The sequence below is a fragment of the Nomascus leucogenys genome, chromosome 4, assembly GCF_006542625.1.
Source record: "Nomascus leucogenys isolate Asia chromosome 4, Asia_NLE_v1, whole genome shotgun sequence".
NCBI classification, from domain to species: domain Eukaryota; kingdom Metazoa; phylum Chordata; class Mammalia; order Primates; family Hylobatidae; genus Nomascus; species Nomascus leucogenys.
The window spans coordinates 47,738,203-47,763,145 of NC_044384.1; the positions used below are offsets into that span (position 1 = coordinate 47,738,203).

The window sequence follows — 24,943 nt, forward strand, 5'->3', positions numbered from 1 at the left end:
CATGCTAATTTTTTGTATTTTTAATAGAGGTGGGAGTTCCACCATATTGCCCAAGCTGGTCTCAAACTCCTGAGCTCAAGCAACCCACCCGCCTTGACCTCCCAAAGTGCTGAGATCCCAGGTGTGAGCCACCTCGTCCGGACTACAGATCACTTTTCATTCTTCACTGGAAACTAACCATATAGGCTGATGCACATAGTTATATGCTAGTGAAATTGGAAAACAACACCCCAATCTAAATGTTATGTGAATTCAGAAGGGGAGGAAGAAAAAGGTAATCCAAGGACAGCTGGGTGCTGCAATACCCAGTTTCTCAGTTAACGCATGCTCAGATTGCACTTCTCTCCCAAAGAGAAGTGCAGTGAGCCAGTATCGCACCATTGCACTTCAGCCTGGGCAACAGGCGTGAAACTCTATCTCAAAAAAAAAAAAAAAAAAATTCAGATTTGCTGGATGTGTAAGATACACACTGAATTTTGAGGGCTTAATGTAAAAAGAAAAAAGAAAGTAAAATATCTTGATAATTTTTATACTGATTATATGTTCAAATGATAATATTTTGGCAATATTAGGTTAGATAAAATATATTGAAAGGTAATTTAAACTTTATCTTCTTATTTGTTTTAATGTCACTACTAGAAAATTTTGAATTACATGTGATTAACATTATATTTCTAGGCCAGGAGCGGTGGCTTAGGCCTGTAATCCCAGCACTTTGGGAGGCTGAGACAGGTAGATCACAGGGTCAGGAGTTCAAGACGAGCCTGGCCAAGATGCTGAAACCCCGTCTCTACTAAAAACACAAAAATTAGCCGGGCATGGTGGCACACGCCTGTAATCCCAGCTACTCAGGAGGGTGAGGCAGGAGAATCGCTTGAACCCAGGCGGCAGAGGTTGCAGTGAGCTGAGATTGCGCCGCTGCACTCCAGCCTGGGTGACAGAGCAAGACTCCATCTCAAAAAAAAAGAAAAAAAAAAACCCTTATATTTCTATTGGACAATACTGCCTTAAGTTCTTAGGGACAATATGGAGTCTTGGAGTTGTTTGCTCACTTTCTGTTACAGATGTAACTTCCTGTCCCCCAAAACTTGTACTCTGGACAAACTCCATGTGTAAGAATTTTTAAAATTTGAATTATGTGGTAAATTCCTCTGTAAAGCAAAGATTTTTATCATAGGCCAGGCGCGGTGGCTCACGCTTGTAATCCCAGCACTTTGGGAGGCCGAGGCGGGCGGATCACGAGGTCAGGAGATCGAGACCGCGGTGAAACCCCGTCTCTACTAAAAATACAAAAAAAAAAAAAAAAAAAGATTTTTATCATAAATCCAAATATTAATATATCTTGTAAAATAATCAACAACCCTCCCCATTTTCTATTATTTTAATTCTTTACTATTTAATTCTGATGAGTAAAAGAAATTGGGATTCAAATTAGCTTTCATATATTTTTAAATTTTCATAAAAGCCATCAACCTTGCAATCAAACCCATACACTTTCTCAACCCGTTGGTAATCCTTCCTTCCTATTAGTCACTGTGGTCCATCTAACAGGATCCATACTCTGTTTATAGCTAAAATACTCATTTGAAATTTATAATGTCAGGGTATAAAACTAATCCTATAATAACAGGTACTTTTGCAAGGCGATCTCTAGTAAAACAAAAAGAATGAGGTGATTATTTAGACTTTTAGGTTTAGAAATGTAAGCTATTTTTGTATTTTTAGTAGAGACAGGGTTTTGCCATGTTGCCCAGGCTGGTCTCGAACTCCTGACCTCAAGTGATCTGCCCATCTCAGCCTTCCAAAGTGCTGGGATTGCAGGTGTGAGCCACCGCACCCCACGAATGTTTCTTTCTCTCTCTTTTTTTTAAAGAATAAAATTCTATCAATATCCTCCATTACATCTACCAGCTACCTCCATCTTTCCCCTACCTCCATACCAGATTACCCATCAAAAAGGCAAAGGATTCAGGATGCCTGCCCAGCCTGTTTTCTTGTATACTGACATGCTGCTGTCTATATTCTAAAGAGAAACAAGCAAAATGATAAGGAATGAGCTGGTGAAATGAGCAATGGTGACAGAAGATGGATAATCCCAAACACTATCTACTTCAGGAATCTATTAGAAAACAAAGCCTAACAGAAATGTAACAGTTCTGCATTTTATTTTTGGATCTGTGTTAACACAAACTTGTTTGAGGAAGCTGCCCCAATCTCTCCAGTCTGTGGTTGGTTCCCCCTGGAAATTTTTAAAGTAGAGAATGCAAAATTCCTTAACAATGATTGCTATCAACAAATGATTACCAGTACCAGGTATTATAGTTAAGAACATAAACATAAATATGTAAATATTTTCATAAGAATGTTAAAGTTTCCAGCCCATTAAATTATTTATAAACATTATCAATTTTAGCATTAAACAATATTGTATTGAAACAAACCTTGCTGCTGTCTCCTCAAGTTCTTGTAGCGGTCCATACTTATCTATGTACTTCTGACAAGTCCGAATATGTGCCCTCATTTCACTGAGGCAAACCTACATAAAAACAAATTCAAAATAAACTCACTGTTAAAAAAGGGCTCAATGAAAGCTTATGCGATCCAGCCTTTTAACTTGCAAATAAGGTCATATTGTGGGATCAACTGACAAAATAGATGCATTCGTAACACCAGTACCACCAAAAATTAAGGCATTATCAAGAATACTACTATTTTTCAAATTCTCCAACACTTAGAAGACCCAACTGTTAAGTTCTTGAATTTGATTCTTCTAAAAAGCATATACATTTTTTAAAGTAGATAGATGTGTGGTAACTCAAATTTACTTCTTTTGCATGCCATTACACAAACAGGTTTTAGAAAGAAGGAACTAAGGGAAAGAAATGGGTGAACAAAAAGAGCACGAGAGAGGAAAGAAGAAACAATCTAAGATGGAAAAAGAGACAGAAAAAAGAAATGGAGAGATAAGAAGAATAAATGGATAAATTTTAGAGGTGCCCATAGTAAGTTAAATGAAACACTGTGCCTTAGGGAAAGATATAAATACCATGGTTTTATAACACACCCAACAGTATTACATGAATTCACAATACACAGTATACTTAATGGTCCCATTAAGAGCAAACATAAAAGACAGCTCTTGCAGTTCATTTTTATCAATGCAGAATAAAGAGCCCTTGTTCTTTCACATATACATTCAGAGAGCTTAACCATGAGGGATCTGTTGCCAACATAACACATCCTATTAAATGTTTCATTAGAAACTCTGATAAGATCTTGTGCTAAAGGAAGCTCTGTACAGCTGTGGTAAGGTGGCCGACCCACTCTGCTTCATTTTGCCCAAGCTACGGAAGTTAAACCTCAAACATGAAATCTGCCATGTCAAGGGAACAGTTATAATTGTTTAACAAAGGGCAAAAATAAAAGCAAGTGAAAAGTAAGAACAAAACCCTGGCTTTACAAATATCCACCTAAAAGCTATAAAAACTAGGATTGATCTGCATAAGCTGTCTTAAACAGATGTATTTTACAATCTGTAACATCCAACTTTGCACATTAGCATTCTCTCATGTCTTTATGACTTTTGCTAGTAAAAATTTCTATTTGTATTCTTTGTTCAACAAAGATAAGCATTAGTCATGAAAATTAACAAGCTGTGGACTATCTACTGACAAATGAATTGATCAATTCATAGTCTAGACACAAAATTATCTGAGACATTATAAAAAATGGCAGAAGAAATGCAATTCATTGTGCCTGTTCTAATGGTGCTTACAATCTAACAGAAGAAAAAAGGATGTTAGACAAGTAGATAAGAAATTGTTTGATATAGGGGCTAGGCGTGGTAGCTCGGGCCTGTAATCCCAGCACTTTGGGAGGCTGAAGTGGGTGGATTACCTGAGGTCAGGAGTTTGAGACCAACCTGACCAATGTGGTGAAACCTCTTCTCTACTAAAAATACAAAAATTAGTCGGGTGTGGTGGTGTGCACCAGCTACTTGGGAGGCTGAGACCAGAGAATTGCTTGAACCCAGGAGGCGGAGGTTGCAGTGAGCTGAGATGGTGCCACTGCACTACAGCCTGGGCGACAGAGCAGGACTCTGTCTCAAAAAAAAAAAAAAAAAGAAAAGAAATTGTTTGATATAGGGAACTAGAATACTAAGGCCAGGCCTCAAGGAATGGAGATCAGGCCAGGACTCTGAAGAACACAGAGAGTGCAAAATGGGAGAGGGCAAAATGTGCATAGAAGGAATGGGGAGCATTCCTAGAAAGAGGGATAACACAGAAAGGAAAAGACAGAATATAAGAAGTATCTCAAAGCTGGGCGCAGTGGCTCATGCTTGTAATCCTAGCACTTTGGGAGGCCGAGGTGGACGGATCACCTGTGGTCAGAAGTTCAAGACCAGCCTGGCCAACATGGTAAAACCCCATCTCTACTAAAATACAAAAATTAGCCGGGCATAGTGGTGCATGCCTGTAGTCCCAGCTACTCGGGAGGCTGAGGCATGAGAATCTCTTGAACCTGGAAAGTGGAGGTTGCAGTGAGCCAAGATCATACACCACTGCACTCCATCCTGGGCAACAGAGTGAGCCTCCATCTCAAAAAAAAAAAAAAAAAAAAAAAGTATCTCAAAGAAAAAAATCAAAATCTTTGTGATTAATCAGATAATGGGGGAGGGGGAGGTGGTGAAAAAAGGATTTCCACACAAGTTAATTGAGAGAATCCTCGTTTCTGACAGACACCAAGGTAGGATCAAGAATTGGATGATTAAACAATATAATGAGTTTGATTTGGTGTATGAATTTTATGTGAAGACTAAGTAAAAATAAGCAATCATCTATTATTAAGAATGTAAAAAGCTATTGATTTTGAGCATTTACTATATTCCAGACAGTGTGTTAAAAGCCAATCATCAGTTATATATATCACATATATATTTATCATTTTCCTTTAAAACCACCCTCTAACATGAACATGAACATGATCCTCTCCCCAGCTACTCTTTTTTGAGAGAGTCTTGCTATGTTGCCCAGGCTGGAGTGCAGCGGCACGATCATAGTTTACTGCAGCCTTGATCTCCTGGGCTCAAGCGCTCTTCCTGCTCAGCCTCTGGAGTAGCTAGGACTACAGGCATATACCACTATGCCCCAGCTAATTTTTTTGATTTTTAGTAGAGACAAGGTCTCTTCCCAGGTTGGTCTTGAACTCTTGAGGTCAAGCAATCCTCCCACCTCGGGCTCCCAAAGTGCTGGGATTACAGGCATGAGCCACTGCGCCTGGCCTCCAAACCATTTTCTATGTGTATGTTAGAGTGATATCTTAAAGATACAAGCCTGGGCTGGGCACGGTGGCTCATGCCTGTAATCCCAGCACTTTGGGCTTCCGAAGCAGGCAGATCGCCTGAGGTCAGGAGTTCAAGACCAGACTGGCCAACATGGTGAAACCGTGTCTCTACTAAAAATACAAAAGTTAGCCAGGCGTAGTGTCGGGCCCCTGTAATCCCAGCTACTCGGGAGGCTGAGGCATGAGAATCGCTTGAACCCCGGAGGTGGAGGCTGCAGTGAGCTGAGATCACACCACTGCACGCCAGCCTGGGCAACACAGTGCGACTCTATCTGAAATAAAAATAAAAATAAAGATATAAGCCCGATCTTGGCACTCCAAAACTTACTCTCTTTCTCTGGCTTACTACTGCATTTAAGATAAAATCTAGAATCTTCTACATAACCTTCAAGACCTCACATGATCTGGGGAAGCTGATATAGTACCCAACTTGAAAACTGCAACAGGCAAGGTGTCCTTAATAGAGACAAATACTGCAAAGTCCAGATCAATACAGGTGGAAATATAGTCACTGGGTTTGATAATAAAGCTATTCATTAGTGGTCTGCAATAGAGTAGCAGAACTGGAGGACATATCATAGAGGATCACTGGAGTAATGGGAAGAAGGGAAAATGGAGGTGGTCAATGAAAGCATTTGTTTGACAAATTAGGGGTGATGGTAGAAGATCAGGGTTTTCTGCAGATGATATATATGAAATTGGAGGCTGGGTGAGATGGCTCACGCCTGTAATCCCAGCAATTTGGAGGCCAAGGTGGGCAGATCACTTGAAGCCAGGAGTTTGAGAACAGCCTGGCCAACATAGCAGAACCCTCTCTCTACTAAAAAGACAAAAAATTAGCCAGGCACTGTGGCACATACCTGTAGTCCCAGCTACTCGGGAGGCTGAGGCATGAGAATCACTTGAACCTGGGAGGCAGAGCTTGCAGTGAGCCGAGATGGCGCCACTACACTCCAGCAGCCTGGGCAACAGAGCAAGACTCTGCCTCAAAAAAAAAAAAAAAAAAAAAAAAAAAAAAAAAAAAAAAGAAGGCATGGACCCAAAGAGTGAGTGGTAGCAAGGTTTATTGTGAAGAGCAAAAGGACAAAGCACCCACAACATGGAAGGGGACCCGAGCCTATTGCCACTGCCAGCTGGGGTGGTCAGCTTTTATTCCCTTATTGTCCCCTCCCATGTTCCATTTCTGTCCTGTCAGAGTGCCCTTTTTCCAATCCTCCCTGCAATTGGCTACTTTCAGAATCCTGCTGATTGGTGCATTTTACAGATCACTGATTGGTGCATTTTACAGAGTGCTAATTGGTGTGTTTTACAATCCTCTTGTAAGACAGGAAAATTCACCAAGTCCCCACTCTACCCAGGAAGTCCAGCTGGCCTCACATCTCACCAGCACTTCAGGAGGCCAAGGCAGGCGGGTCACTAGGTCAGGAGATTGAGACCATCCTGGCTAACATAGTGAAACCGTGTCTCCACTAAAAATACAAAAAAATTAGCCAGGCATGGTGGCACGTGACTGTAGTCCCAGCTACTCCAGAGGTGGAGGCAGGAGAATCGCTTGAACCCGGGAGGCGGAGGTTGCAGTAAGCCGAGATCGCACCTCTGCACTCCAACCTGGCTGAAAGAGTGAGACCCCGTCTCAAAAAAAAAAAAAAGTGGGTACCATGGGGTCAGAAGCAGAGGTGAAATGATAACTTTCGTAGGGACTTAAGCTGGTAACCACGAACACAAGTGGGGTCACATACCAGGGTGTCACACTCAGTGCAGTTCTCATACTCTGATTTCATTCTTTTGGCTACATCAGTTGCTGGAACTCCTTCTGAAGGAAGATACGCCCGGCAATAAGGACAGGTCCACTTGTTGTTCTTCAGACTGGTGGCAATACAGGAACGGCAGAATCTACCCCAAACAGACCAAAAATACATCACTTTCCTTGAAAGCTATAAGGAGCCACCACCATGTATTCATTTGTGTAAATTGTAATTTAATGACACCTTGTACCCCATGAGCCATACTACCAAATTACAGGTCCACTTGCACCCTACACTTCCCGAGAATTGCTTACCTTCCCAGTAAAACTTCTTTGGAATCACACACTCTTACCACATGCACTTCTCACGCATTTCAAGAAAAGTAAGAATTCAAAGTGGATGAAATAGCTTTCCTATAGGCTAAGTTTAAATGATAATTTAAAGAATGTCTAAATCGGATTTTACCTCGAATTTCTTGGGAAAATATGTCTTTCTTCTGTGGGGTTTTGTGTGTCACATAAGAAAATAGCAGGAAGTCAAGGAAGTAAAAATACCAGACACATTATAATTCCCTATAAAACCATTTTCTTCTTCCTTCCCTTCCTCTCTCCCCTCCCCTCTCCCCTCCCTCCCTCCCCTCTCCCCTCCCTCCCTCCCTCCCCTCTCCCCTCCCTCCCCCTCCCTCCCCCTCCCTCCCCCTCCCTCCCCCTCCCTCCCCTCTCCCCTCCCTCCCCCTCCCTCCCCTCTCCCCTCCCTCCTTTCTTCTTTCCTTCCTCGTCAAGAAATATGTTCTCTGGTTTATTTAAAGGTGCTCATTATGAAATCTTAACATAATCAAAATTTCCAGAAAATTCTGACCTATTTATAGGAGTTGTTGAAGGCTCCATAAACATAGAAATAAAAATGAGCATTTAGGTAATTTATACACATCAGCATGACATGATGCCTCTTAAACTACTCAGCACATAATATCTATTTGGGAGTATTAATACATGTCAAAAGGTAGGCTTTTTAAATTTTAAGTGTACTATACATACTGGAAAGTTCTTGTACCATAAGCATATAGTTGAATGAAATTTCAAAACTGAACACATCCATATACCCAGTACCTATAACAAAAACAGCATGGCCAGCCCCTAAAATTTCCCCTCGTCTTTTTTTTTTGAGATGGAGTCTTGCTCTTGTCGCCCAGGCTGGAGTGCAATGGCGCGATCTCGGCTCACTGCAGCCTCCACCTCCCAGGTTCAAGCAATTCTCCTGCCTCAGCCTCCCAAGTAGCTGGGATTACTGGCACCCACCACCATGCCTGGCCATTTTTTTGTAATTTTAGTAGAGACGGGGTTTCACCATGTTGGTCAGGCTGGTCTCAAACTCCTGACCTCAGGTGATCCACCTGCCTCAGCCTCCCAAAGTGCTGGGATTACAGGCGTGGGCCACTGTGCCCGGCCTCCAGACACAATTCTATCCCCTCTAATCATTGACTTTTTAAAATGTATTTTAGGCCGGGCGCGGTGGCTCACGCCGGTAATCCCAGCACTTTGGGAGGTCGAGGTGGGCGGATCACGAGGTCAGGAGATCGAGACCATCCTGCCTAACACAGTGAAACCCCGTCTCTACTAAAAATACAAAAAATTAGCCGGGCGAGGTGGTGGGCACCTGTAGTCCCAGCTACTCGGGAGGCTGAGGCAGGAGAATGGCGTGAACCCCCAGTGGGCGGAGCCTGCAGTGAGCTGAGATCGCGCCATTGCACTCCAGCCTGGGTGACAGCGAGACTCTGTCTCAAAAAAATAAATAAATAAATAAATAAAATAAAAAAATAAAAATAAAATGTATTTTAACATATAAAAATTATACTTATCAAACATTGTACCAGCCTATAGACAGCAGCTTTCTCATCCCTGCTTACTATCCTTGGTGGTGGTAATCACTGACTTCTAATAACGAAGATCAGTTTTGCCTGTTTCTGTACTTCCTATAAATGGAACCCTCTGGTATGTATTCTTGGTCTTCTTTAGCTCAATATTATGGTCAAAAGATTCATTATATTGTTGTATATAGTTGAGATTGTCCATTCTAATTTTGTGAAGGATATTGTATGAATACACCCAAATTTATTTACCCTTCGGTTGTTAATGGGCAACTGGGTAGTATTTAAATACTTGCTGATGATAAACTTTAGTGATGGGCAGGCACAGCTATTCTCCAAACCATTCTTCTTCTTTTTTTTCCTCTTTAACTCTTAATTATATTAGTCATTTCCTCTTTATTTTTTTCTTATTATGTTTGAATTTGGCTTGGATCATGACTGATTTGTAACAGTATTCTCTTCTGCATCTGTTGTCAAATTACATTAGCACACAGAGGATGCTCACTTGTGCAGTGATTGAGACATCTACTTGTTGTTTATTACCTGTCCAGCATCCATTCCTCTTTTTTCTTGCAATAGCATCCTGCTCTTGCTCTGCAGGAACAATACCTCTTATATTACATATAGTCTCAGTGGGACCTCAATCGAGGTGCCTACCAACTCCTACTGAAGGCGTGAGCACCTGGCAAGCCAAGTCAAGTATGGACCATGTCTCTGGAAGTTGAACACTGCACACAGTGAATAATGACTGATTCAGTAGCAACCACATGGAACTTTTCTCCCTTTACGTAGAACTCCATATCTGCCTTGGTTCCTACCCTTTCCTTCTAGTTATTTTTGTTATTGTATGGAATTTTTTTTTTTTTTTGAGACAGAGTTTCGCTCTGTTGCCCAGGCGCAATCTCGGCTCACTGCAACCTCCGTCTCTCAGGTTCAAGCAATTCTTCTGCTTCAGCCTCCCGAGTAGCTGAGATTGCAGGTGTGCACCACCATGCCCAGCTAATTTTTTTTTCACTTCTAGTAGAGACTGTGTTTCGCCATGTTGGCCAGGCTGGTCTTGAACTCCTGACCTCAAGTGATCTGCCCGCCCTGGCCTCCCAAAATGTTGGGATTACAGGCATGAGCCACTGTGCCCGGCCAGTAATTTTTTATGTCTAATTTCAAGCTTGATACACTGATTCTCTACAAAATTTTTAAAAACACTTCCATATACCTTAATTCATTTAACCTTAATAAACTCCCAAGAAAGATCATTATTTCCATTTACAGATAAGGAAACCAAGACACATACCGGGTAAGTTGCTTCTGCAAGATCACATAAAGGAACAGTGTGAAGAAGAAGCAAGAATAACCCCCAGACCGACTATAACCTATGCGCTGTTGCATCCCTTACCCAGGGCTTATGTCCCGCTGCAGCTGCCGCCCTGCTCAAGAGAAAGACTGCGCGGGATGCTAAGGAGATAATGCCAAGGTGAAGGATGAACCACAGAGAAGATCCGCAAGGTTGTCTGTTAAATCTGCTTCTCCAAAGCCAAGTCTAAGGAGGCCCTTGCAAAGAAGGGAGAGAAGGTACCCAAAGAGAAAAAGGGAAGAACTGATGCTGGCAAGGAGGGAAATAACCCTGCAGAGAATGCAGATGCCTAAACAGACCAGGCACAGGAAGCCAAGGTGCTGGAGGTGCCAGGTGAAGTGTGTGCATTTGTGGTAACTATGTACTTGTGGTGACTGTACAGTTTGAAATACTATTTTTTATCAAGTTTTATAAAAATGCAGAATTTGGTTTTCTTTTTTTTTTTTAAGTTATATTGTTAGCACACAGTACACTTCATTGTTGTTTTCTGGGGATGGGGTATCAGTAACTGTCACTAATAGAACGTCTAGAAGCTGGACTGATGTGGGGAAAACACCTTTCCCTTCTAGTTTTTTGTTTTTTTGAGATGAAATTTCACTCTTGTTGCCCAGGCTGGAGTGCAGTGGCAAGATCTCAACTCACCGCGACCTCCACCTCCCAGGTTCAAATGATTCTCCTGCTTCAGCCTCTCGAGTAGCTGGGATTACAGGCATGCGCCACCACGCCCAGCTAATTTTGTATTTTAAGTAGAGACAGGTTTTCTCCATGTTGGTCAGGCTAGTCTCGAACTCTCGACCTCAGGTGATCCGCACTCCTCGGCCTCCCAAAGTGCTGGGATTACAGGCGTGAGCCACTGTGCCCAGACTTTTCTTTTGAGGCGGAGTCTTGCTTTGTTGCCTAGGCTGGAGTGCAATGGCATGATCTCAGCTCACTGCAACCTCCACCTCCCGAGTTCAAACAATTCGGCCTCAGCCTCCCAAGTAGCTGGGATTACATGCATGAGCCACCTTGTTTGGCAAATTTTTGTATTTTTAATACTAGAGGAGGGGTTTCACCATGTTGACCAGGCTGGTGTTCCCTTCTAGTTTTGAGAGGCTTCCTCTTGGCTCCCAGGAGAAGGGATTCCCTGACTTTGACAAACACAGACACCTTGGCACAAGAGTCTTGTGGTATGGTAAAACAAATTTGTTTCTATGTCCTCTTCTCCCTTTCCATCTTCAGCATAAACTTAACTCTGTTAAACCTAGACACCTGTTGGGGCCTGGCCCCCAATAATTGGCTACCAGCATGTCAGGCAATCTGGACTTTCCAGTGATGCCACTGAGATGGGGCTCCTCAAAAGAGCAGTGGCTCAATTTCTACATTGTATATCATCAGACAAATTCTGCCATTTTCATTTCACTCCCTGAAAGTCAGGGTCGGCTCATGTTAAACAACATGCTAAATGTGAAATGTCAACCCTCACCCTAAACTTTCTTGTTCAGAGTATCAAATGAATACTCCATTGGATTTTTTAGTTTTGTTTTGGATTTGGGTTTTTTTTTTTTGCCAGAAGTCTTGCTCTGTCGCCCAGGCTGCAATGGCGCAATCTTGGCTCACTGCAACTTCCGCCTCCCAGGTTCCAGTGATTCTCCTGCCTCAGCCTCCCGAGTAGCTGGGATTATACAGGCGTGAGCCACCAAGCCCAGCCCTCCACTGGGTTTTAAAGTGGCTTTATGTTTTTTGGTAGTCCATTGAAGAAGGGCGTTTGAAAGTTGTTGTATACTGTTAAGGATTGTCTGCCCATGTCCTGACTGAAATACCGTAACTGTTTATGGAAAGTATCTTTAATAAAGCTGGATAAAGTTTGGCTTGGGGGGAAAAAAATCACATATATAGAAAGTGCTTGAGCTTGGCCAGGCACGGTGGCTCACGCCAGTATTCCCAGCACTTTGGGAGGTAGGTGGCTCACCTGAAGTCAGGCGTTCGAGACCAGCCTGGCCAACACAGAGTGAAACCCTGTCTCTACTAAACAAAAATACAGCCAGGCATGGTGGCTTCTGCCTGTAAACCTAACACTTTGGGAGGCTGAGGCAGGTGGATCGCTTGAGGTCAAGGGTTCGGGACCAGCCTGGCCAACATGGTGAAACTCCATCTCTACTAAAAATACCAAAAATTGGCCAGGCGTAGTGGTGGGTGCCTGTAATCCCAGCTACTTGGGAGGCTGAGGTGGGGAATTACTTGAACCCGGGAGGCAGAGGTTGCAGTGAGCCGAGATCGTGCCACTGCACTCCAGCCTGGGTGACAGAGGAAGACTCCGTCCCAAAACAAAACAAAACAAAAATACAAAAATTAGCTGGGTGTGGTGATGCATGCCTGTAGTCTCAGCTACTTGGGAAGCTGAGGCAGGAGAATCACTTGAACCTAGGAGGCAGAGGTTGCAGTGAGCCGAGATCGCACCACTGCACTCCAGCCTGGGCAACAGCAAGACTCCATCTCTCTCAAAAAAAAAAAAAAAAAGTGCTTGAACTTGGTTGGTCTTAAGCTGGGGTTTTCTGACCCAAATTTCAGTAACCTTTTATTCCACCACCACAGCTACCCCAGTTGGAAAGATCAATATTTTAAGATCAAGAAATCTAAGTTATCTGCTACACATGTTTTACTTCCTTCTATCTCAGCTGATTATAAGTTCTAAGGTACAATCTGACCTTGGATGTCTCTGAGTCTCTAAGAATTGGTTCTCAAAATGTAGTCTTGAATGAAATTTATGACAAATGGTTCAAATGCTCAACTCACAATTAACATTTCTTATGGTTCTGACATGGATTACTCGCTTACATTATTTAGAGGCAAGCAGATAACATTTTGTTTTTTGTCAACTAGCAGTTTTCCCTTTTTTTTCTTTTTTTTTTTCACAATTTGAGCTGTATGCCAATGCAAGCAGAATACAAATACTGGTGCTGAGCCCTATGGGGGACAGTTGTATACATTATCCCCTATTATTGTAGACTCCTACAATAATTCATAAAATGCTGCTGTGCTTTCTCCTCATTTTATTGATGGCAAACTAAGGTTCAGAGTAGTGTAGCAATGTGCGAAGTTTATGCAGCCACAGACAGTAGTGCTCTGATCCTTAAACAGTTTGGGTAGGGCCTCAAATTTTGTAGTCTTTTCAAGAAACCTCAGTTCTTCCCAGTAACAAGCAGAAGCCACAAATATAAGACCATGAATGTGCCTGTATAACCAGGAGGCCTGATATAATGAATGTGTCCCCCCAAAGTTCAAGCATGAAAACTTGGTTCCTCTTGTGGTGGAATTGAGAGGTGGTGCCTTCAGGAGGCATTTAGGTCATAAGGGCTCCACTGTGATGAACGGATGAATGCCGTTATCACAGGAGTGGGCTTGTTCTTGCAGAAGTGGCTTTGCTATAAAAGCCAACTCTCTGAGGCAGGAGGATCGCTTGAGCCCAGGAGTTTGAGTCCAGCTTGGGCAACACAGTGAGAACCCCATCTCTAAAAAATAAAATAATAAGTGAGCTCTCACGTGCATTTTCCCACTATGCCAACTTCTTTCTACCTTTCCACCAGGGGATGACTCTAGCTAGGTCCCAGCACCACGCTCTTGGACTTCCTAGCCTCCAGAACTGTGAGCTGAAAAAATTCTTTTCTTTATCTATTACCCAGTCTGCAGTATTTGATAAATACCCATTCCTATCATGGCGTGAACTAGTGTTTCTGGTTTACTTTAGAATGCCCTTGGCAGACAGGAAAGGTCCATTCAGTTGGTTGGGGGCCTTAGAATTTTATTTTTGGTTTACACTGGGATTGCAAATGTCCTGTAAGAATGAAAGCCACTCATGCATATTTCTGGATCAATTTAAAACTCATCAGGAAGACTCTCAGACTCTACTTAGGAAACTACCAATTTGATGTAGGCTTTACTGCTCATACTTGACCACAAATTGAACGTTTCAATCCATTTACCTGAAAGTATTTCAGAATTATCCTAAACAGAGTTTCATTTTCTAAAAATTAGGTACATTCACTGCCGGGTGGGGTGGCTCACGCCTGTAATCCCAGCACTTTGGGAGGGAGAGGCGGGCGGATCACCTGAGGTCTGGAGTTCGAGATCAGCCTGGCCAAAATGGTGAAACCCTGTCTCTACTAAAAATACAAAATTAGTTGGGTGTGGTGGCATGCGCCAGTAGTCCCAGCTACTCAAGAGGCTGAGGCAGGAGAATCGCTTGAACCAGGAGGTGGAGGTTGCAGTGAGCCAAGATCGCTCCACTGCACTCCAGCCTGGGTGACAGAATGAGACTCTGGCTCAAAAAATAAAATAAAATTAAATAATAAAAAATAAAAATAAAAATTAGGTACATTCTATGACTTACCATGGACCACTACCTATTTTTTTTTTTTTAAGATGGAGTCTTGCTCTGTTGCCCAGGCTGGAGTGCAGTGGCACAATCTTGGCTCACTGCAAGCTCTGTCTCCCAGGTTCACGCCATTCTCTTGCCTCAACCTCCCGAGTAGCTGGGACTACAGGCACCCGCCACCACGCCCGGCTAATTTTTTGTATTTTTAGTAGAGACAGGGTTTCACCATGTTAGCCAGGATGGTCTCGATCTCCTGACCTCGTGATCCGCCCGCCTTGGCCTCCCAAACTGCTGGGATTACAGGTGTGAGCCACCGCGCCCGGCTGTAAACTCATTTTTTTTTAACCAAGTCAGTTCTCCTCTCCGATCTCTGCCTATAGTGCCTGGTCAAATGTGATGGTATGAGTCTCTGTGTTTTACCCTTTCTAAATTTGGAACAGGGAAAAACATATAAATTAGCTCTTGTATTGGTTTGAGTTGCTTTTAAAATAAATGAATGGCTATATTTAAAAGAAAACTTTTTAGAGCTCACATCTTAAATAGCTACCTTATTGGGACCTATGAAAAGATACAAAAGGAATACAGGTTTAGAAACTCCCTTGGCAAGATTTTTGAAAAGTAGAAATCAGATTTAAAACAAAGTTAAAATCCTTTGTACTCAAACTGCATGCTTTAGATTCCTTATGAAATTTGTTAAAAAAAAAAAAAAAAAAGACTCCATCCTGTAGTCTAGTGGTAAGGATTCTGCACTTTCACCACTGCAGCCTGGATTCAATTCCCTTTCAGGGAACAAGTCCCTAGGAGACATAAATCCTTTAACTCAGGAAGGAAAAATAAAAGAAACGCTTGGAAAAAATTAGTTTGAATTGTTTTGAATTTATATTTGTATGACTTCTTAACCTTTGGGGTACCCATTCATTTTGTAAGCCTCTCATCCAGCTGTTGTTTTTCTCTGTCTTAAACCCTAGAGAACATGGCCAGACAAAAATGTGGGTTGTACCCCATTTGCGGCTGGCAAAACCTTGCTTTCTTTAAGCTGTTGTAGGGAATGATCTGGATTTTGAAAGGGTTGCAACTTTTGCTCACTCTTAGGAAACCTTGGTTGAAGCCATCAAGAGCTTCTTGATTTCAGTCTCAAATGTTCTTATTTGTTTTGATTTTGAGTTATTTCCTTTGGTTAAAACGTTGGTTTATATTTAGAGTGTGATAGTAACATTTTCCCCATTAATCTGCTTCCTCTATGGGGCCAGAGAGACATACCTCCTGCTATGGCTGGGAACCAAACAGGTGAGGAGAGGTAGGTACCCCCTAGAGAGGGGGTGCTGGGAGGGTCTGGGGAGAAAGAGGCATGAAATGCCACAGCTACCATTCTGTCTGCTCCCACAAAAGACTGGGTGCTCAGGCTGGGGATGGTGGCTCACACCTGTAATCCCAGCACTTTGGGAGGCTGAGGCAGGCAGATCACCTGAGGTCAGGAGTTTGAGAGCAACATGGTGAAACCTCGTCTCTACTAAAAATACAAAAATTAGGTGGTGGGCATGGTGGCACACCCTCGTAGTCCCAGCTACTCAGGATGCTGAGACAGGAGAATTGCTTGAACCTGGGAGGCAGAGGTTGCAGTGAGCCCAGATTGGGCCACCGCATTCTAGCCTGGATGACAAAGCAAGACTACGTCTCAAAAAGAAAAAAAGACTGGGTGCTCAGAGGACAAAATGTTTGCTGCTTGCATATTTAAAAGGATTTTTTAGGCTGAGACACGAGAATCGCTTGAACCTGGGAGGCGGAGGTTGCAGTGAGCCGAGATTGCGCCGTTGCACTCCAGCGTGGGCAACAGAGCAAGACTCCATCTCAAAAAAAAAAAAAAAAAAAAAAAAGGTTTTTTTAAGAAAGATGGCTCTGTGGTCAAAAGCCAGCTTAATTAATAGCTGATATTCTCTGTTCTCTTTCAAATCCTGTTTCTCCCTTGGGAACTTCTTAGTCCTCAGACTCCTACTAACTAAAACTGTATTGGCATTTTGAAAGCTTAAAATCTCCCCAAATTGGCTCCTCTAAGACTTGTTCTTCCATTTCCTTCCCCTCTGCCCTTCCTCCTTTTAGCCATTTTTGATACCACATGAAGAGGCCTATAGGGGACTTCTGTGAACCCTGAGACCCCTTGAGGAACACACACACACACGCATACACAAACACAAAAGCCACCAATCGCCCTCTTTGGGGGTCTTGTCTTTTTTTTGAGACAGGGTTTCACTCTTGTCACCCAGGCTAGAGTAAAGTGGCGCCATCTTGGCTATTACAACCTCCGCCTCCTGGGTTCAAGTGATTCTCCTGCCTCAGCCTCCTAAGTTGCTGGGATTACAGGTGCCTGCGACCACCCCTGGCTAATTTTCTTGTATTTTTAGAGAAACGGGGTTTCGCCATGTTGGGCAGGCTGGTCTCAAACTCCTGACCTCAGGTGATCCCCCCGCCTCCGCCTCCCAAAGTGCTGGGATTACAGGCGTGAGCCACCACGCCTGGCCATTGGGGGTCCTCCGTCTTCTCACTGAGCCACAGAAGCCATGGGCAGGTTCCATCCTCTCATGTCTAAAGTTCTGCTCTCCTGCATTAAACTTCCTAATCTCTTTGGCTTTTGGATACTGGTGTGTGCATGTGCTATATGTTGTGTCTACATGTATATATATGTTTACACATGGGTTTGTATAGTCTGTAGTACCAAACTGACTTCTAAATAAATGAGTACTCACAAATTAACTATCCCAAATGTTTTTCAAAGTTCATATGACTTTAGTAATCTTTGGTAAATCAAGCTAGGTTTGTTTGTTTGTTTTTGTTTTTTTGAGAACGACTCTTGATCTGTCACCCAGGCTGGAGTGCAGTGGTGCGATCTCAGCTCACTGCAACCTCTATCTCCTAGGTTCAAGCGATTCTCCCACCCCAGCCTCCATGTGCACCACCATGCCCGCTAATTTTTTAGTATTTTCAGTAGGGACAAGGTTTCGCCATGTTGACCAGGCTGGTTTCCAACTCCTAGGCTCAAGTGATCCGCCTGCCTTGGCCTCCCAAAGTACTGGGATTATAGGTGTAAGCCACTGTGCCCAGCAATAAAGCTAGTTTTAAACTGTTGGTTGGCTGGGTGTGGTGGCTCATGCCTGTAATCCCAGCAGTTTGGGAGTGCTCATGCCTGTAATCTCAGCTCTTTGAGAGGCTAAGGCAGGAGGATCACTTGAGCCTAGGAATTTAAGATTGGCCTGGGCAACATAGGCAGATCCTGTCTCTATAAAAAAATAAAATTTTAGCAGGGTGCGGTGGGGCATGCCTGTTGTTCCAGCTACTCAGGAGGCTGAGGTAGGAGGATTGCTTGAGCCCAGGAATTTGAGGTTGCAGTAGGCTATGATCACATCACTGAGTAGTTTGTTCTTAGATCATGTCTCTAAAAACAAACAAATAAAACTACTAGAAATAAGACAAACAATTCTTCAGGCAGAATATAAAAAGAAGCAAGATAATGTTTTTGGAGAGAAAGGTTATAAGAATGGCATGAGGCCGGGAGTGGTGGTGCACACCTGTAATCCCAGCTACTCAGGAGGCTGAGGCAGGAGAATCGCTTGAACCCAGGAGGCAGAGGTTGCAATGAGCCAAGATCATGCCACTGCACTCCAGCCTGGGTGACAGAGTGAGACTCCATCTTAAAAAAAAAAAAAAAAAAAGAAAGAATGGCATAAAGTGTGATTTTTTTGTTAATGGAAAACTAATTGTGTCTAGTTTAGAAGTTATTTAAGGATTGTTTCAAATTGAAAGAATAAAAAGAGATATAGATAAAACTAAATGAATATAGAAAGTTGGAAATAGAAGAAAAATCGTAAGAGGTTATAAAAGATACGTAAATCTTATCTCGTGTGGTCAAAGCTCACTGAAAATTGGATGGACTTGTTTATTAGGTTTTATTTAAATTAGCTTTATTATTGATATATTGATTCAAAAGTAAAATATGGTTTTCTCTTTTGAACAAGACTTTTGTGTAGTAGAGATGGGGTCTCGCTATGTTGCCCAGGCTAGTCACAAACTGCTGGTCTCCAGCCATCCTCCTGCATCGGCCTTCCAAAGTGCTGGGATTACAGGCATGAGCCACTGCACCTGGCCAAGTATACTTTTGTGAGCAAAATAATTTACCTTTTTCTCTTTGGATTTACAAACCAGTTTTTGAGTATTCTTATTTCATGGCAATACAGTTACATGCATAAGTTCAGTAACAGTCTGAACAGGACATAATTGGAGACAGTGGTTATTTTAGCAAGACTTTAACTGGAATGTTATACTTAGATGTTTTGAGGGACTGAAATTGACAATAAAAAGCCAATAGACTTAGAAAAAGATTGGCCTGGTACCCTGTATATATGGTTCCCTTAAAAAATTCCTGACCTTGCGGTATGTAAATTGTCACTTTCTTGGCTGGGTGCAGTGGCTCACTCCTGTAATTCCAGCACTTTGGGAGGCCGAGGCAGGCAAATCACCTGAGCTCAGGAGTTCAAGACCAGCCTGGGCAAAATGGCGAAACCCTGCCTCTACAAAAAATACAAAAACTAGCCAGGTGTGGTGGTGCATGTCTGTAATCCCAGCTACTAGAGTGGCTGAGGCAAGAGAGTCACTTGAACCCGGGAGGCGGAGGTTGCAGCGATCTGAGATCACGCCACTGCCCTCCAGCCTAGGCGATAGAGCGAGACTCCATCTCAAAATAAATAAATAAGTAAAAAATAGCCAGGCATGGTGGCAGGCACTTGTAGTCCCAGCTACGTGAGAGGCTGAGGCAGGAGGATTGCTGAGCCCAGGAGGTAGAGGCTGCAGTGAGCCATGATTGCACCACTACACTGCAGCCTGGGTGACAGAGTGAGATCTCACCTCTAAAAATAAATAAATAAATAATAAAAATAAATAAAGGAAATGTTAAATGTTTTAAAAATTAAGCTTTAAATGGGGGACTAAAGGAAACTGAAACTATTTCACCCCAAAATGTACTTCTTTGATATATTCCCGCACAAACGAATAACCCTGAAAAGCTGCCTTTTGTGGAGCAGACTTGTATCTGTAGAGAAAATCTACACTGGTGAAATAAACAACCAGGCTTTCTTGGAGGCACCCCCTTATCTGTACCTAGGAAATTATTAACTGAAAGTCTGACACCTATGAAGGTCTGACAGAGCAACTTAACACAGGCTCATGCCTATTCTTTCTAGGAGCTGCTATCTATGAAGTTTTATCTGCATAACTAGACCATCTTTGCCCCAGGCCCTTCTTTCTCTCTCCCTCCCATAACCATGTTCCAAGCCCCTATTCTGCTGTAACCTCAAGATGGTATAAAAGCATCAAGCATCTGGCCCTTTCTCTCAGTTTTCATATTTTGTATGACTCCCATGCCCATATGCACATTAATACATTTGTAGGCCTTTCCCCCCTTGTTAATCTATTAGCAGTTTGTTTCATAGACTCAAATGATCAAACCTTTAGGGGAAAAAATCAGATTCAAATTTCCCTACAGTGGTCACACAGCTGGCTAGTGGCAGAGGTGAATTTCAAATCCAGCTTTCTGTAAGGGCCAGTTACTACTGCATCACCATACAACTTATAAAGTGCTCTGTACATGTTCATTCAAGGTACTGTTGTTATTATTAAATTTGTTTGATGTGAAATAGGTTTACAAACAAAAATCAGCATAAACCACCTAGTTCAACATGTCTGGAAATGTAGCTTCAATATGGGATAATAAAATACAGACGGTTCATTTGCATTTATTCGTTTTCCAACTTAATTTCAATGGAAAAGAGTAATTCATTTAGAATGTACAAATGGTATTAACGCTCACAATCTCTACTGCAGAAAGGACTCTGGTTAACATTTATAAAGTGGAAGGAGACCAAGTAAGTTTGCCAAAAGGAGGAATATGGAAATTCTGCCCACAGCCAGAACAATGGACATAAGATTTGTCAAAACAAAGAACAGTAAAGAGAGGAAAGGCAATTTGTTCAGCCCTTGTAATGGTATTTTATGACTATTTTTCCAGTTGCTAGTTTCCTATTCACTTTAACAAAGAAAAAGATTAAACAAAAAATTTAACATTTTGCAAATTTATATTATCCTTTAGTAGAAGGAAAAATATTGTAAATGGTAAATTATAATATTCAAAGTCCAAACCGGGAAAACAATCTCCAGTCAGATCATTGAATAGCAAAGCGTCTATTCCAAAACAAATCTTCAAAACGCCCACTGTTTATGTTTTGCACAACTTTAAAGTTTTAATGCTAATAATGATTCAATTTAAATGGAGGTATCTTTAGGCTGTTATTGCCCTAAAATAATCAATATATTTTATGACTCACACAGCCCATCTTGGCTTCCAGACTGGCCTGTGGGTATTATGTTAATAAGCTACATCTGGACAGCTGAGCAACAACATCAGTAATCAGAAAGGAGGGTAAATTTAAGCCTCGAGTTTTAAGAACAAAGCTGAAACAACAGGCCTTGAAAATACAGCTACGAAATAATGCCCAAAGCACTCTTTATTTATACATTGTGCAGGCTGCACACTTTTGTCCCTGGCTCACAGACGGGCAGTGGTGAAAACTGCTTTTCAGATACAAGGCTGTAGGTATTAAGGATCACCTAAGTCCTTTCAAAACTTTTTTTTTTCTTTTTTTTGAGACTGAGTTTTGCTCTGTTGCCGGGGCTGGAGTACAATGATGCCATCTCAGCTCACTGCAACCTCTGCCTCCCAGGTTCAAGCAGTTCTCCTGCCTCAGCCTCCCAGGTAGCTGGGATTACAGGCACGGGTCACCACACCTGGCTAATTTTTGTATTTTTAGTAGAGATGAGGTTTCACCATGTTGGCCAGGCTGGTCTCGAACTCCTGACCTCAGGTGATCCATCCACCTCAGCCTCCAGAAGTGCTAGGATTACAGGTGTGAGCTACCGCGCCCGGCCTCAAAACTTTTGAAGGCAAGTGCACAAAATGTTTTTAAGGACTACCTAGCCGGGCGCGGTGGCTCACGCTTGTATAATCCCAGCACTTTGGGAGGCCGAGGTGGGCGGATCACAAGGTCAGGAGATCAAGACCACGTCGAAACCCCGTCTCTACTAAAAACACACAAAAAAATTAGCCGGGCGTGGTGGCGGGCGCCTGTAGTCCCAGCTACTCGGAGAGGCTGAGGCAGGAGAATGGCGGGAACCTGGGGGGCGGAGCCTGCAGTGAGCCGAGATCGCGCCACTGCACTCCAGCCTGGGTGACGGAGCGAGACTCCGTCTCAATAAAATAAATAAATAAATAAATAAAGGACTACCTAAATCCTTTCAAAAGTGGTCCTCAAAAACATGTTGTGCACTTGCATTCATAATAACGCTATTTCTTTCTTCCTAAGCCAAATGCTGGTACAAGCCACTGTGGTATCGCACAGGGCTTCATCATACTATAGTCACCCTTCAAAGGACATTAAGTGGGCTTCCGCTCCTGATCTGTGCAGACACAACACACACACGTATCTACAAACAAAATTCAAAGCAAAGACAGAAGGCTGGGTGCAGTGGCTCACACCTTTAATCCCAGCACTTTGGGAGGCTGAGGTGGGTGGATCAATTGAGGTCAGGAGTTCAAGACCAGCCTGGCCAACATGGTAAAACCCCATCTCTACTCTAAATTCAAAAACTAGCCGGGTGTGGTGGTGGGCGCCTGTAATCCCAGCAACTCAGGAGGCTGAGGCAGGAGAATCACTTGAGCCTGGGAGGCGGAGGTTGCAGTGGGCGGAGGTTGCAGTGAGCCGAGATAGCGCCACCGCACTCCAGCCTGGGCGACAAAGCCGGACTACGTCTCTCTCTCTCTCTTTCACACACACACACACACACACACACACACACACACACACACACACACACACAGTAAACAGAGCACAAATTCACAGATCCAACTCCACCAGTTACTCAAACACACATTAAGGATGTGCCAATTTTATATAGGGACTTTTAAATTCTTCTTAGAAACGACCACGGCTTTGCACCAACTGCGAGTTTTAGCTAAGTACTATGCGGTTTTGAGAAAGTTATTTTACTCTGTAATTTCTGCCGGTTTGGAGAGACCGTGCATAAAGCAGGTAGCCTGCCACCTCCTGTCTGTGGCTGGGTTTTGAAGGAGTACATTCAGGGGCTTGCGGCTAACGTCCAAGCCCCACCCTAGCAGGTTGTTAAACTCTAACGATTGTGGAAAGTCACTCGGAAGCTCCAGTTTGACTTGCCCTTTGAGGGGCTGGGTGTCTGTGTTGGGAAAGGGTAGCAGGGGTGGGGGTGGAAAGACACTTTGCACAGATCCGTGTTTGCTTAAGACTAGCCTCTGTGGGCATTCTGGGAACACGTGCACAGCTCCAGCAAAACAAAACGGACCTGGGTTTCTGGGGCAGAGGGAAGCGCAGCCCGTTCCACCGTGTTCAGCGGGGTAACTGCGCTTTGCGGGAGCCCCTGCCTTGTAGCTGGACCTCGTTTCCTTTCCGTGCCCGGGGAGCGCTGGTTCTCCAGCCAAGAGCACCCTCCCCAGTTGGCGAGCCCTGGCTCTGGGCGGGACCCGTGCCCGGATCCCCTTCTCTGGAGTTCCGCACCTGGGCTTCGGGAGGAGGCAGCACAAGGGGGCTACAGGGCCCGCTTGTTTCTTTTTTCTCCTCCCGAAATCCTGTGTCACCTTCCGACCGGCGTTTTCCCCGTGGTCCTGCATCCGACGGGTCCAGGTTTCTCCCTGCGGCAATTTCCTAAGACGCTGTCTTCCGTCCCCCTCCTTCCCCACACCATGCCCTCAGCTTCCCCACATCGCCCTCCTTAGGGGTGGGCGCAAACCGAGCTCCCCTGGAACTTACACGTGGCCACAGCGGGTCCGGACAGGCTGGTGTAACACCTCAAGGCACACGGCGCAGTCGAAGGACGTGACGGGCAACTCCGGGTATCCCCTGCGCTCCAGGGCCCGCGGGGTGGCAGAGGCGGGCGCCGATTTGCCGCTGTCGCTGCTCAGCACGGAGCCCATCGCTGTGCCTCTCGCCCAGACAGCTGCCAAGCACTCAGTGCCTGCCGCAGGGTTGTTTTGTTGTCGTGCGGTGGAGGAAGGAAGTCCCGGCCCAGCTGCGATCGCCGCCTCCCAGCTCTCCCAGCTTGCGCAGCCCAGAAGCCACCTCCGCCGCTGCGCCCAACCTTGCTCTAGAGCAGGGCGAGCGCGCGGCCGCGGGGCTGAAATCTTCGGCAAGCCCCCTAGGTTAAGGGGCGGAGGCGGAGGCGGCAGCCGCCCGGTGCTCTGTCTTGTGGTATTGGGAGGATTGAAACCTGAAACCTCAACTGCAGAGAAGAGGACTTGAGGCAGCAGTAAACCTTCCAAGCTATCACACACAGCTGCTTTCCCTACTGTAAGAAGTTAAGTGCGGGCGTGGCCACGCTTAATGATAATCAGAGAACAGCCGCGCTTGTAAGGTGATGCATAGGACCATCCTCCACTGTTGTAATCACAATAGGCTGCAAAAATGACCTATGACCTATGATTGGGCGTCTCCTAAGACGGTGCTATCGCTACTCTGTCATCCAATCAATAGTCCATTAATGGAGAGATAGGCTGGGTAGTGGAAAGAGTCCTGGAGATTCGGATTCCAATCCTACCTCTCCTACAGAGATTCTAGTGCTAAACCCTGCCATCTCCAGTTTCCTCTGCGGCTCAGGATTTCCTCTGTTGTTTGTACTCTCCCCACCCCGCCCTTTAAACGTGATCAGCCAGGCGCGGTGGCCCACGCCTGTAATTCCAACACTTTGGGAGGCCGAGGCGGGCTTGAAACTCCTGCTTGAGGGCAGGAGTTTGAGACCAGCCTGGCCAACATGGTGAAACCCCGTCGCTGCTAATAATACAAAAATTAGCCGGGCGTTAATTCACACTTTTTACGAAGACTTATTTAGTGCCCACTGCACGCCAGACTCAGTTCTAGTGATGAAGATGCAATTGTCAACAAGCAAACAAAATCCCAGTTCTCACAGAACTTACTTTAAAAAACAAAACCAAAACTTTATTTTGAGATAATTATAGATTCACATACAGTTGTAAGAATAGTACATAGTATATAATACACATATACAATAATATATAACACATGGGATATAATAACGCATATAATACCTGTACGTATTTAACAGGCCATAAACTTCACCCAGTTTACCCCAGGCTTTACTTTTAATTAGGAGATATAGGCCAGGTACCGTGGCTTACGCCTGTAATTTCAGCACTTTGG

At 43.8% G+C, this 24,943-nt stretch overlaps 1 protein-coding gene across 1 annotated transcript in view; it reads right to left on the reverse strand.

Moving 5' to 3' along the window:
• RNF125 (ring finger protein 125) overlaps positions 1–24,134 on the reverse strand; it is a 51,398-nt gene extending 27,264 nt beyond the window's left edge. Inside the window, exons 1-3 of the mRNA XM_003261959.3 lie at positions 23,540–24,134; positions 7,083–7,236; positions 2,442–2,536 (exon numbers count right to left, since the gene is read on the reverse strand). Coding sequence (XP_003262007.2) covers positions 2,442–2,536; positions 7,083–7,236; positions 23,540–23,703 — 413 coding nt within the window. The 5' untranslated portion in view covers positions 23,704–24,134. The remainder of the gene's footprint in view (positions 1–2,441; positions 2,537–7,082; positions 7,237–23,539) is intronic.
• Between the last annotated feature and the right edge of the window lie 809 nt (positions 24,135–24,943).